This window comes from Danio rerio, chromosome 21, assembly GCF_049306965.1.
Source record: "Danio rerio strain Tuebingen ecotype United States chromosome 21, GRCz12tu, whole genome shotgun sequence".
Lineage (NCBI taxonomy): Eukaryota > Metazoa > Chordata > Actinopteri > Cypriniformes > Danionidae > Danio > Danio rerio.
The window spans coordinates 24,737,746-24,752,500 of record NC_133196.1 but is presented as its reverse complement, the minus strand read 5'-3'; the positions used below and the strand labels follow the sequence as shown (position 1 = coordinate 24,752,500).

At 36.8% G+C, this 14,755-nt stretch overlaps 1 protein-coding gene across 7 annotated transcripts in view; it reads left to right on the top strand.

Moving 5' to 3' along the window:
• The first annotated feature begins 3,645 nt into the window (after positions 1-3,645).
• The window catches only part of zbtb16a (zinc finger and BTB domain containing 16a), a 148,041-nt gene continuing 136,931 nt past the window's right edge, over positions 3,646-14,755 (top strand). For 3 of the 7 annotated variants that reach the window (XR_012396460.1, XR_012396459.1, XM_009295291.5), the window contains exons 1-2: positions 3,646-3,736; positions 5,828-7,177. Coding sequence is in view for 4 of the 7 variants with exons in the window: in XM_009295291.5 (XP_009293566.1) it covers positions 5,919-7,177 (1,259 nt within the window). In the remaining 3 variants the exon portion in view is untranslated. 7 annotated transcript variants of the gene reach the window in all.

Genomic DNA, 14,755 nt, shown 5'->3' with positions numbered 1-14,755 from the left:
GTCATTAGGAAGCACTATTTCCTAAATCTAGCACTAAACCCGCAGATCTTATAGTTATGTTAGCATTTATGGATGACATTTACACAATAGGCACCTACAAGATTCAAAGGTCTCAAAAGGAATTTGTAGCCATGCACAGGGAGGGGCGTTTTTTGTACAGGAGAAAATCCAGCCAAGGTCAGAGGTAGAGGTCAGAGGTCGTGAGGGCAGGCCCCCTATGCATAAGACACCCCCAGGATTATACAAGTGTAAAAAGAGCCTATTCAACCCAAAGCCTTGAGTGAGATTCACAAAGATCCACTGTTAGCTCAGTATGCCTCTCGGTACACTTCTAATGATGATTTATATATATACGAATACATACTGTGTGAATATATAGACAGCAAACATCTAGCTCAAGTGCATTCACATCTTTTTTAATGGTCTTATGCATCATAATATGCAAGTGTAATTATAATAATCACACAAATTCAGTGATAAGTGTTAGCAGCTGAATGCACGCTGCAAAGCACTCCTGCAGAGCCAAGGCCAATGAATTGTGCTTAATAAACGGTGTTTTAAATAAATGTATAAGTATTACTTTACAAAAACAGCGTCAGTGTTTGATTTTCAAATATGAATTTTTAATAGGTCTTATACAATATAACAAACACAATCCTTCTGCCGATGCTGTGAATTGAAGGTAAATATGGAAATAATACTCTGTTACTTCTCACCATGAGAAATGTGCATAAGTGTCACCTGTGTGTTTTGAGTCTAAAAGCACAGGTAGCTGTTGATGGTCACAGAAAAATCTACTTCAATGTTCTCCTCTTGAAAAATCTACATCTTATGTGGCCTGAGGGTGAGTAAATCAATCAAAAAGTCAAAACTGTTTTAGCTTTCTAAAGATTTCAGTGCATAATTTAGGACTTATCAGAGTCCTCTCCAGTAAAATGTGGATTAGATGGTGATTAGGCCAGTGTCTTTTTTCTTTATCCTCAAGTAAGCCAGCACAGCTCTCAGCTCAAAGGTGATGGCACTCTATGATCTCCATCTCAAGCTTTATAGAGCCTAGTGAAGATTCCCTCTGCTTCCCTCCATTTTCAGGCTGTCACGCTCTGCAGACAGTCAAAATAAAGTGCACTGACAATATAAGTGACAAATAAATAGCTGATGGCAGTCGGAATGAAATGAGAATGTTTGCCAGCACAATTTAGTGAAAGGTATGCCTGCATGGCTTATATTACCTAATGCTAATTAAGTCTAATTTTAATTAAATTAAGCATATGCAATTATGTTCTACAGAGAACTGTTTTATGAATATTAAAGAAACAACATTTGATTAAAAAATTCAAATGTTTTAAACGTACATGTAACATTCGCAATGAATGAATTAAATTATGGGTTTTGAATGTGTATCAGTTTTATCTTTCATTTAAAAAGCATCTTAAAATCTCAAGGATTGATGATCTAATAGTTTGAATCATTTCTCTTTATAGTCAGTCTGAAGTCAGTCTTTTTAATGACCAGTCTATTTAAAAAAAAATAAAACAGTGTTTATGAAATTTAACATAACAAATTGAGTTAACTGGATTTTAAGACAATTTTGTTTATTTAATTTAACATTATCCCTGTTACATTTTACATCCACTTTTTACAATTTACTACATGTAATTTATGCATTTTTACATATAAGTAAATTATGCAGCAGTAAGCTGTGCTTTATTGTATTGAACCTGAAACGCAAAAAAAAAAAAAAATCTTTAGTTAAACTGGTATACAGTATTTGTACACTGTAAAACTGCAAAAGTTAAGGTAACTCTGAACCTAATCCATTTGAGTAAATGAAGTAATTTGAGCACAGTGAAACCCAATAAATGAAGAGAACTTAAACCAACTGAGTACTGTGAAAGCCAGTAAGTTAAGGCAACTCAAAACGTTGGAGGAAACCGATTGTACAAACCATTTGAGTTAAAAAAACAAATCTATATGAGTACTGTGAACTTTCTCCATTTAGGTTGAAGTTATGAGGTACTTAATTAAATCAACTATTTTCATGTGAGCAGAATTACCTTTCAGTAAATTTTGAGTTAACTACACTCATTTCATTTGATAAAGTTGACTCTTGCGTTTTACAGTGTAGGAGTCAGAATTATTCAAGATTTATCTTTTAAGCCAACAATCCGTATTTGAGTAAAGATCATGTTTAAAAAAATGTGTTAAATAGTTTTAAAGGTGATTAATTTCTTCAATATTTACATTATTTTTTTTAACCTCCAGATTACTTTTTCAAATAGTTGCAAAGCCAAATATTGTCATATTGCAACAAACCATACTTCAATGGAAAGCTTATTTATAGAAATCAATTCCATTTTTTGGTTAGATATGCAATAACCCTTACTTGACTCTAAACTTAACCTAATCCCTATAATTATGTATAAATATATCACTGCATTGTAACATGCACATCGAACACTGTTTGTTGAATTTAAGTTCATTGCATCTAAGCCAATTATTCTCATTACATTATAGGTAGACTGTTAGGTTGGGGTTAGGGTTATTGTAAGTTGACATTACTTGCAGTACATCTGTTGAAGTAACAGTATCATCAGATATTAACCAGACAGTCTACTAATACTCAAATGGACCATGAAAATAAAGTGTTACCACAGTTTTCAATGTTTTGTGATTCATCTTTTTCACATTTGCATTTACTGTACCTTGATCTCTCCTCTGATGTCTGCAGATGTTAAAAAATTTTTACACTGACTTTTATTAAACATTTTTAGTATTTTGAAATGATCTGCTGTCTCGGTTGGTCATGTAAGATACGCTACATAAGATGAGTAATGAGCTGCCAGCTCTTTTTTTTTCTTTTATGAATGTATTTTTTAAATGGATCTGTTTCCAGCTATACTGAAATATGCCTATTTGGCAAACTGTAGTTGAGGTCCTACAAAACTGAAAATTAAATCACAAAAACGAAACAAAAAAAAAAAAGTTAATTACAAGGTATTTTTACAGTATTAACAAAATATAATTGTTTTTAATTTATTTCATTGTAGTTCATTTTAGGTCATATTTATATCCAAGCCTTAATTTATTTATATAGTAAATTATGCAGTGTTACTTTATTTACAATTACACTGTAATGTAAACACCATAAAATAATTTGATTGATTGGTTGATTGGTTGATTGATTGATTGATTGATTGATTGATTGCAGAATGAATGTTTTACTGGTCCAATCAAACAAAGAATGTCACATTACACATTATAACAAAAACATATACAATGTTTGGGAAATATACAAGACCAAATAAAACCCATGCATATTTTACTGTAAACATGGACATGCAAAGTTAGTATAATGTAGTCATTTTGGATGTATAGCTCTAAATATGACTGGACCATTGGCTCAGACCTGCCTGCAGACCTCATTGAGAACTTCCCCGGTTGTAAAGTAGTAGCAAAGGTGATGATGCTTGAAGGTTAATGATTAAAGTCCAAACGCTGTGTGATAGATAGTGTCCCAGACACGCTGGCCTATATTCGACAGCCCCCTAGGTGTCTCACTTTAGCAGTGTTTGTCAGGACTCCGGCGAGGATGTGCGCTGACGTCACCGGCGTGTTGATTTGCTAAGCGGCGAGCAGAGAGGAGTTAGTGCGCGTGAGAGAGAGCGGGTACTGTGAACAGCGTTACTATGCTACAGTCCTAATAACCGCACGCTCGGAAGCCAAACGCGCAACACAGGTGAGTACAGGCGCGCACCTTTAAAACACCCACACCTGCTGACAGACCCATCCTTGTGTGTGTTTTCAGTTCGGGGTGGAAAAATGTTCACATTAGAAGATGATCCGCGTTGTGTTGATCAGATGTGTTTTGCGCTCAGCATCCCATCAAGTTACAGTGTTTCTACTGTTGCTTCAAGTGAAGGTGAATTGTGAGTGCAGCGAAAAGTAAAAGTGCGGCTGTCAGTGAGTGCGGTGCAGGCTCAGGGCACCTGATGGATATGGCTGTTTATGTTCATCTTTACACATGTGGAGATGTTATGTTGACGTAAGCGTGTGTGTGTTAGTATTCGGGGGACGTGAGGTCTGCTCGCGCACCAGACAGTGACGTGCTTCCATGTGCTTTATTTTCAGCTTTACTCTTTCATATTGAACGTCGGACAGTTTATATAGCCTGTGCCATAACTGAACAACGAACAAATATCGTATTTTTGGTGATTCTTGTTTTGCCCTCATCATTAAATCAAAGCTACCGTGGAGGTGCGTGCCGCTGTCTTTTAAAATGAGCCGAATGTATTTGGTTGTGAGTTTTTAAAGTGAAATGACTTTTGCCTTTTATTGTATTATACTTTAAAAATACTTCAAGCCAAACGCTATTTTATTTGTCTTCCCCGTTTGTGCGTGTACATGTGTAATGAAATTACAAACGGCTCTTAAATTGATTCACGTGTGAACAGTCGAATGATCATGTATTGATCAGTCAAATGAGCTCTGACTGGACTTTTCATCGGTCTTTTTTATCGCATATAAGGCAGATAACGGCAGTTGTTAAATAATATCAATACGCATTGATGTTTTCTTGACTTTTCTTGTCTTACTTGTGATGTACAGTTCGCGTGCGTAAATTGGCGTCATTATTGCTAACGTCTCATCAGTTAACAGCACTCTTCAAAGAAAGCGTATTCATTCCTCACTTATTACTCGCCTTCCTGCCGTTTGTAGTAAAATAAACTGCGCGTAAAAAGCCCTCGAATATTTCTCTCATGTCAGCCTTTATCATAACTTGAGCTTATTTGCTGCCTGAGACGGTACATTCACAATGAAAATGCCCGTCATTCACCGCGAAGATCATGGTGTTTGATTTAAAGAGCCTTTACTAGGCTGCTCTTGTTTGCCGAGGCTTCTTGATGATCAGATACAGTGGGAGAAATATTACATGTTTGAGTAAATCTCCTGCTTTTTTATCTACTATCTTAAATGTATGTAATAATATACATAAAGGGATGAATTTCTCATGCTTTCCAAGTGTAAATTGCTAGTCCAGTATGACAGTGTTCACCCAAAAGTAATCTTAATCATCAGGGTATGGTTTTATATATATATATATATATATATATATATATATATATATATATATATATATATATATATATATATATATATACACACACACACACACACATTATATTATAGTGTTGAGTGTGGGTTGATTTATTTTTATATATATCATGTATTGTAGAATACATTTAATTTACATGGAGTTGTATTTAAAATACAAATGACATTTTGGTGCGTTTTAAGAGCTCTGAGTTGTTTTGTGTCATCCTCTGTTCCAACTATTCCTGGCAACAGCTTGCCTCACTCTCCATGCTCCGCTCAGTATCCCTGTCTGTGATGAGAATACTGAATAAGATGCCATTTCATTTCAGGAGGCTGTTGATGGGCTTTGTGAGGCGAGCTTGAACACATAGAAACAAAGGCTTGATTACTGCCAGCATTTACTAGCACTAAAGACAAGTTTACATGTTTCTCATGTGGGCCGCTTATCATTTATTATGGTGCTTTATTTTGTGACTTTTAAATGGATTTTGTCTTTAAATCTGTTGGTAAAAAATATTTTTAAATGTTAAAAGATTATGTATTTGTCTTTATTTACAATACTGATTTGGTAAAAATAGATTTCTAATTTATTTTTATTTTTGTGAATTTCTTCTATGTACTAAAGCAATTGGTATGACGGCTTTTTATTTAGAAACAAGAAAACGAACAACTGCAATAATAATTAAACATTGTGGCTGCATTTAACTGTGGGTCTCTTTCATCTCTTTTTTAGATTGACCTTATCTTGTTTACAAAGATAACTGAACAGACTGCTGCGTGGAAAGAAATACTCATGAGTTGGCCGTGTGGATTTCAGAGACGTTATGGATTTGACTAAAATGGGAATGATCCAGCTCCAGAACCCCAATCACCCCAATGCCCTGCTGCACAAGGCTAATCAGATGCGCCTGGCTGGCACGCTGTGCGACGTGGTCATCATGGTGGACAGCCAGGAGTTCCACGCTCACCGCACCGTGCTGGCCTGCACCAGTAAGATGTTCGAAATCCTCTTTCACCGGAACAGCCAACATTACACTCTTGACTTTCTCTCACCAAAGACCTTCCAGCAGATTCTGGAGTATGCCTACACTGCCACGCTCCAAGCTAAAGTAGAGGATCTGGATGATCTGCTGTACGCAGCAGAGATCTTAGAAATAGAGTACTTGGAGGAGCAATGCCTGAAGATTCTGGAGACCATCCAGTCCTCGGATGAAAATGACACTGAGGTTAACATGAACGATGGTGGCACAGAAGATGACGAGGAGCGGAAGGGACGGCACGGAAGGAACCTGGTCGGTTCGAAAAAGCATTCCACAGAAGAGAGCGGCTACGTGTCAGCTGCCCAGCAAGCACTTGCGCTGCCAGGTATGGTGGATCAGAGTCCCTCAGTATCCACTTCCTTCGGCCTCTCCACCATGAGCCCAACCAAAGCAGCCGTGGACAGCCTAATGAGCATTGGTCAGTCCCTCCTGCAGAGCACCATGCACCCTGGCGTGGGTGCTGAACAGCCCTTGCATGGCAACTCGCACCCCATGATGGGAGAAATCAAAACGGAGATGATGCAAGTAGATGAGAGCGGAGAACATGAGAGCCCTAAAGCCATGGAGTCAATCGCCTCCAGCAATGGTGAGCGCAGCGGAGAGCCAGACAAGAACCGTGATGGGCCGGGTACCCCTACCAGGAGCAGCGTGATCACCAGTGCCCGCGAGCTGCACTACGTCAGGGATGAAGGTCTGGGTGATCAGCAGGCCGAGGTCAGCCAAATGGGGCTGGAGGCCATGGCGGGAATGACTGAAAAACATTTGGCGTCACTCTACGGCATTCCTTCTAATCACAAAAATGAAGCGATGCTCTCGATGCCTGCCTCCATGGCCTCATCCTTGCACATGTCCCCAGCCCTGGCCATGTCAATGGACTTCAGTGCCTATGGGGGCTTGCTGCCTCAGAGCTTCATCCAGAGGGAGTTCTTCAGCAAGCTCGGCGAGTTAGCTGCAGGGATGAAGCCTGATGGCCGGAGCCTGAACGAGCGCTGCAACGTGTGTGGAGCTGAACTGCCTGACAATGAGGCCATAGAGCAACACAGGTAGGCTTCTGTTTTCATTTTGTACTTCTAGTTGTTGTGTGTAAAGCATGTTGTTTGCAAAGTGTTTTTTTTTTTTTTGCCTCCCCTGGTGCAAACTCGGGGTCCTTAATTCAATTAGTTTACTGCGCTCTGTAAAACAAAGGACCACAAGGTGCCCATTTTTAGAAATTCTTTTGATTAAAGAACTTAGTTGCAGAGAAATGTTAGTGGAAGATGAGTCATGATGGTTAACTGTTGATTGCTTATCTTCTTTCATGCTGGAGGTCAATTTGCTTAACACTCTGCCTGCGGTGGATATGAGAGAGAATGATTGCAGAGCTGATTTACGCACGTATATGTTTTCCTCTTGCTTTCCCCTTATCAAGAAAAATTGCTCTTCAGCTAAAATAACCTCTGAAAGGGGTGATGGAAAAAAATAAGTCTAACATGTTGCAGTATAACTATTAAAAAAAAAGTTTAAAATATTGCATAAAGAATTAATCATACGGTTAATTAATCAAGAAAATTAATGGAGTTAGAAATGATGTCAATTTGCCAGTAGTGTGATTTATTATAAAACTTTATTAAAACATTTTCTAATTAATACAATTAAATGATGGACCATCTAACATGATCAGTATTTAAATATATCTAATTTGCTAACTTATATCCTTCTGCTTACTGCGAGATGTCATATTTGGATAAATTGGCACAATTGCACAAGGCAAGACCAGGCATTCTCAGGCTAGGGAAGAAAAATGATTACTTTTAACTGGGCCTTTCCTTTAAGTGGGCCGTCTGTTTGTCGCAGCTCCCAGGCGTTGGGTGCTGATCACTTCCAGGCCTGCGCTGGTGGCTGCTGAGTGGTCCTGGAGAGGCTCTGGCTGAGCCCATTAGCTGCACCTGGAGAGGGGGCAGGCTAATGGGAAGCAGCCTCCACACCCACCCCCTGACCCCCATGGTGTGGCCAGTGATGAGTAGGCCAACCTGGGCCCCAGCCACCCGGGACAAGAAGGGCCTTATTAGCTTTATGAGTAGAGCAGACTGTCCAGCCCAGGAAATGAGGGTCTGCGTGGAGGACCCAGGCCGACCTCCGCAGCGTAACCTTTTGGCCACTTGACTGGCCTCTGGTTCTTGTCAGGGTGACTTGTGGGGGTGTTGCAAGAAGGTGGGACGAGGCGAGGAAATCCACGCCACACGTCAGACGTTATATAGAGTGTTGCTGTCGACTAGAAAAGTTTAGAAGATTGTAGTGATGAAGTTATTCATTTGCATTAATTCACATAGCAGATATTTTATCTAGCATGATTTGCAAATGAGGGATGTACCAAGCTAATTTTTCTCATAGGGTTGAAACCTCAATGTTAAAATTTGCTGTTTTTGCATCAATATAAATTTATATACTAGGGCTGGGCGATTAATTGAAATAAACATTATGAACCAACAATCGATCAAATTTTTCCAGGTCATTTATTTTAATAGCTTACCTTATCATGTGTTTTCACGTGACCCTGCTCTTTTTGTTACTAGTGTGTTATTGTGCACTACATTAAAGATGATTGGATATCTTAAGACGGCATATTTTACATTACATTAAAATTATTATTTAAATTAAAACATTTGTTTACAGAAGATGCAAGAAATGCACTGTTTAAAATTTGTTTACAGGATATGCAAGAGTTATTTGATTTAGAAGAGACATGAAAATATATATTTATTATAATTTATTTTTATAATATTTATTTTGTTTCCAAAAGAACAAGTTATTTGTCACATTTTTTTTATAAGAAAAAACTGACTGTTCATTTTAGGTGGTGTGTGTTTTAATTTCATCAACAGTGATGTTTAATAAATAATCACAGATAGTAGATAGTATTTCATTTAATTATTTTAACATCAAGTATGCACCCTTCATTCAGAAATCTCTCACTTGTAATTTTAGCATATTTACTGTACAAAACCTGTTAGTGAACTACGAGGGCAAAAAATAGAATAAAATAATTAGAATAGAAAAATATAATAATTACATAAAATAATTGTTCATTAATCGTAATCGAGTTAAAATTTTCAATTAATTGAGATTTTAGTTTTAGACCAAACCGCCCAGCCCCATAATATACATAGAAAAGGGAAAACCTAGTGGTTTGAAGATTAGTGCAAAAAGTAAAAACATTTAAAATTACAATTGATTAGTTTTTTGTGGCTGCTCTGCGATTTATATGTCTTTTAATATGCCATCAAATTGTTCTTGTTTTAAACATACCTGACAAGACTTTTCTTGCTCATTAGATTGAATAATTTATTAGTGAGTGTCTTCTGTAATTCACATAAAAATGTGTGCACGTCTTTACTTTTGCTCAGGACATTTTAATGCACATGCCAAATAAAAAATGCACTGTATCCGCGAGATCTTGTTCTAGTTCTAGATCAAGTTTTAAAATGTCTTAAACTAAGGTTTAGTCTTAAATTCTTAAATTCACTAAAATATTGGGTTGTAGGTAAAATAATTTTAAACAGGTCTTAATTTTTCTATGTCCAGGGAAAGCTACCCTATTGAGCCAACACCCAATCACTAATAATCCATTCCAACCTTTTTTTATAATTAAGTTTTTTTTTTTATTATTGCCAAGAGAGACAATTCACAAAAGTTGTTAGACATTTTTACTGCAAATTCTGCAAATTAAATTCTCTTATCTGGAAAAGAAAACTAAAGCAACACAACTTTTTTCTTGATCTTCCATTAGTACTAAAACTATTTACCGAAGTTACTGGCCCATTAGAAAAAAACTATGTTTGGTTCTGTAAAAGTCTAAAATTTAATTCACAAGGGATTTAAAAGTGTCTTAAATTTAACTTTAACCCTGAATTAAATATATACTTTAGTGTTTTGATGCTTTAAAAACTTTTAGTCTTTAACAGCAAACCAAATCATATTTCTACATAAAGTTACTTGATTATTGTTACAAAAACTTGTAATCAGATAAAGTTGCATGTTGTTTATTGTTTGCTTATTTTAGATTTACGGGTTACTGCACCGCTGAACGACTGAGTGCTTTTTTTCTGGTGTCATGAAGGAGGCTGTTCAGTTGCCATCCAGCAGAGAGAGTTTTGATTGGATAGAAGATAAAGTTAAAGTGAGCCAGTCATGCACATCTTTGAGTCAATTGCAGTGAGGTGCAATAAGATTATAGAGCAGTGACTGTATAAAAAGGCATTGAGGGAAAACTCTACACAGAGGCCTCTTTACAGAAATATTGATTATATAGGTCCTGCCATGTGCTTGCATAAACCACAATATGTTATTTTGATAATTGCGTGAATGCCATTTGTTTACAGGATTTGGGTAGATCCGCATTCTGCGGGTTTCTTAATGACAGGCCCAGGATTGAGAATGAACTGGTTTGAGCGTTCGTCCTTAATCTGCTGGAATGCACAACGGTGAAAGTTCATCTGAGGATTCAGTTTCAGTGCAAACATTCATGTGTCTTTGGAAGTGCTCAAGATGGCATTAATAAATCCCTCTTAATTACCTTCTATATTCACTGAGTGAAAAATGCTCATTCAACCTTGTGAACTTTAAGGTTGTGTTTATCTTAGAACAGAATAATTGACAAGCCGTGTTAATTTAAAAGTTGTTGGTTCTTGTGTGAATCATCCGAGTGAGCAGGCTGGCATGTCGGATGTTCTGAATTTGACTAAAAAGGCTGCAGAAACAGCCATGACATGTACAATTGTAGTTTTTTATTTATAAATTTATTTTTTAGCAGCAGCACTGTTGAGATTGAGATTTATATTGTATTTGATTTGGTACATTTAAGGGTTCATAAGCTGGGCACGTTTGTCAGCTTAAATTTGCATCATATCATCACAGTTGTTTTTTCAATGCTTGCTTAAAAAAGAAAATCTAAAAGGTGCTTCTTAATGATAATAATAGCAAGTAATCATAAAAATTCTATTTAGATCTTTCCCTGCTTATGTTTTATGCCAGAGATATCGATTAGACATACTTAGCTACTTTCTTTTGAAGTTTCAGCATGATCTTTCTCTTTTATTTAACTTATTTTTTTTATTATTAAAAGCAATGACGGTGTCAGATTTTCCATAGTGAGGTTTCCTTTTTGAAGGTTTTTTCCATTATAGCTCCTGACGGCTTGCAGCAGACGGGCGGCAGCTCTTGTGACTAATTACAGATTATTTTGCAGCATTGTGTGCCAGGGTCCCTGCCATCTCCGCCGCTAGATGCGAGAAATATTTCTGTTTGAGAGTTCATTTAGGGCGAACAGGTCAACTTAACCGTCTGTAATTGTTTCCAGATTAGCCTTTCTGCATGTGCGTGTGGATTTGTGAGCGAGCACATCAGTGAGTGCTTGCTTCCTGTATAAATTTAGCTCGCTACGTTCATTCTCTGTGGCCCAGGGTTATGTCATAAAGCGCTGAATGATATGTGCATCACTTCCAAAACCATGCAAGTGTCAAGACTATCCTATTAAGTAGACCACTGGAGTAATCTTGTAATATCTGGGGTAGATGCGTGTCTGAGGGTTGCCTAAATGAACGCGTTTATTTGTTTTTCAATCACCCAGAGTTCCCTACAGGAGCTAAATCGAAGCACCATAGCAGGTTTTTGACACGAATGAGAGAAATATATTTTTTGCCAGGGAAAACAGTTTGTGGTCCTTTGACTCACGGAAACTGATTACAGAAATATTTCAGCGACCTGCCAAAAGGAAAATAATCAACATGCACAAACGTAAAATAAAAAATAAAAAAACCAGGGGGGAAAACATTTTATTCACGCTGAACTGTCATCTGTCATTGTGAAAGGAATTGACGTAGATCTTTTTTTTTGTTGTTGTTTGTGGTAGATGGGTGAAAGAAGTGTCAAGCTAGCATAGGTAGAGCTAACTGTGGACCTAGCTAGGGTGTTTAAACAGAGGCAAGGCCTTATCTGTGCATATCAGAGACAGCGATAACCCTGTGCTCTCCTTTCCACTATACCAAGAGCAGATGGGGATGATAAGTCCTCATGGTGCTGCAGAACGAGATAACACCGGGCTGCCGGGAGGTGAGAGGCACCTCACAACTTTCCTTCTATGCTCACTTATGCAGGTGAATCTCACCACAGAGCTGTAACGCTCATGCAACGGCCAGACACACAGCATTCACGTCAGTTTGTGCATTTCTGCTCTAACGTTTAGCCATGAGCGGCTGTAAGATTGTTTATTTTATCATTAGTACACAATCAAATTAATTTAGAAGTCTGAAGGGATTTTTCATCCAGGTGTTAACTTTCTCATCATTTATTCACCCTTTATTTTTCTTTTAAACACATTGATATTGTGAAGAGTTTTTGTACAAACATTGGTAGTCAGTGGTAAACAAAACAGGCTGGTTACCAACATTGGTTAAAATATCATTTTATGTACACTAAAGTAGGTAATTTTAGTTTACTTAATTTTGTTTTAAAAACGTTGCATTTCAATAGAAATGTCCAAGTATCATTTAGACGACCACTTTTCTTTTTGTAAAACAATTAAAGTCCATAGTGACTAAAGCAAGTACTTGCATACTCTTTTTTTGTTTTCTGCAGTTGCAAGCCAGTTGGACAGGTTTATAATGACTTTTTTGGGATGGAATATACCTCAAGAAAAGTCTTGTTTACTTGTGCCTGTATTGGTAACCCTGGGAAAATAGTGTTTATTAAAGTACAGCTCTAGATTAGGACTGAAACTTCAATCTTTTAAACAAATTAAAATGAAATTAAGTTCTAAATGAAACACTTAATGGTTGTGCTTGTTTATTTTAACTGAAACACAAGTGTCCCATTTTTCTTTTTTTTTTTCTTTTTTTTGTTGTCTTTAACATCATTTGTTAGTGTTATGGTTTACAGTCCATTTATGTACATATGTAATGCTACAGTGCTCAGCATAACTGTGTACACCCCTTTTTAAAAAATTTATATTTTTATCCTTTTCTCAGTGAATCTAAGCAATGTATTTTGGTGCATTTTAACAAAACAGATTTATTAGGCAGATATAGTGATTGAAATATTATTTTAGTCACCAAACATATTTAGAAATTGGAAAATAATACAATTAAATTCAAGCAAATACTGTAAAAAAAAAAAAATTACAACCTAAAAAATGTCAACTAAAATTAAAAAAACTATTTGCTTCTTGATTTTTCCTCTTTTCTTAAAATTTTTTTATATTTTTCTATAACATAAATTGGTGTGTACTATTTTTGGACTTTTATTGTAAGTTATTTTGTTCGATAAGATCTAGATTTAGATCTTTAAGATCTAATTTAAATGCACAAATTTAATATTGTATAGCTTCCTATTTAAAATATGAATTTAATAGATAGATTAGTGCGTCCCTTGTAAATATAAGCTGGGATCTGCATATTAAAAAAGCAAGGCATTAGGTGGATAACACTAACACTGATAGACATTTTATGTGCATAAGGTTCAGGTTCATTACAGAGATCCTGGAAAGTCAAAGCCCTGCAAGGTATTTTTGAACTTAGACAATTTATCAGTTCAGTTTGCCTTAAACTGTGAAATGTCCTCTGTGCCAGCTGATTTGATAGTGTGGTGTTTAACTCTGAAGCCGTATGGTAATTAAGAATGATTGCAATTAAGCCAAAGAGACTTCAAACAAGTGGACCCTTCACTCCGTCAAGTTAGCCAATTAAGTTTACGAAACTTCTCGTGGCTGCTCTGAAAATGGGAATAATGCCTCCCAAAAATGATTTTGACCTTTTCTTTGCACGTCTGGGACAATTTTTGTCTTGTGAAATTTTATTCTAATGTCTAGTCATCCTTTAATCGGAGATGCTAATTTTAAATTTGAGGAGAGTTCCTTTGTAGTTTTGAGCATGAAACTGTGAGGCTCAGCTTTGTACTATGAATTCACATGATTTAAAAAAAAATGCATAATTGTGTTTTAAAATGAAATATGCCATCAAAATCGTATATATTTTCTCTTTGAGATAAACATGCCGTATATATTTATTATTAATAAATCATGCGTGTGCGTACCTTTTTTTAGTGCTTTTTTTTATTTCAAACGCAAGCGTTTGTCAATGCAGCCCACATACGGCAGCAGCTGGCAGTCACCCAATTATGGACAGGCTTTAAAAGCCCCGCTTGAACTGTAAAGATTTACACCGCCACCCCTCTGATCTGGAATCTGCCTTCTGTCCTCACTGTCAAGACAAGAGATGTATCGATTAAAGACTTAACACTAGGTTGCATCATGTGTATTGGACTTGCACACCTTGACTGCAGCTCTGTATCTTCAGAGGCTCTCTGACGAAAACAAGTTTGTTGATTCTTGTATCAGAGCAGTCCATCAGGTGAATTTCGCCACCAAACTCTTATTTGATTCTCTTCTGTCCGACCGTATCTGAAGCATCACCTACACAGGGCTCGTGTTCAGCATTCATGTGTAGAAAATAAGAGACTTTTTGATTCACACATGAATAAGGAATAAAAGTAAACACAGACAGGCAGACAGCGCTGCCCCACATTATTAAAGCGATAGGCATCTGGCATGCCCAGTAAAAAGACATGACGGTTGCGCACGGGGCTTTTTC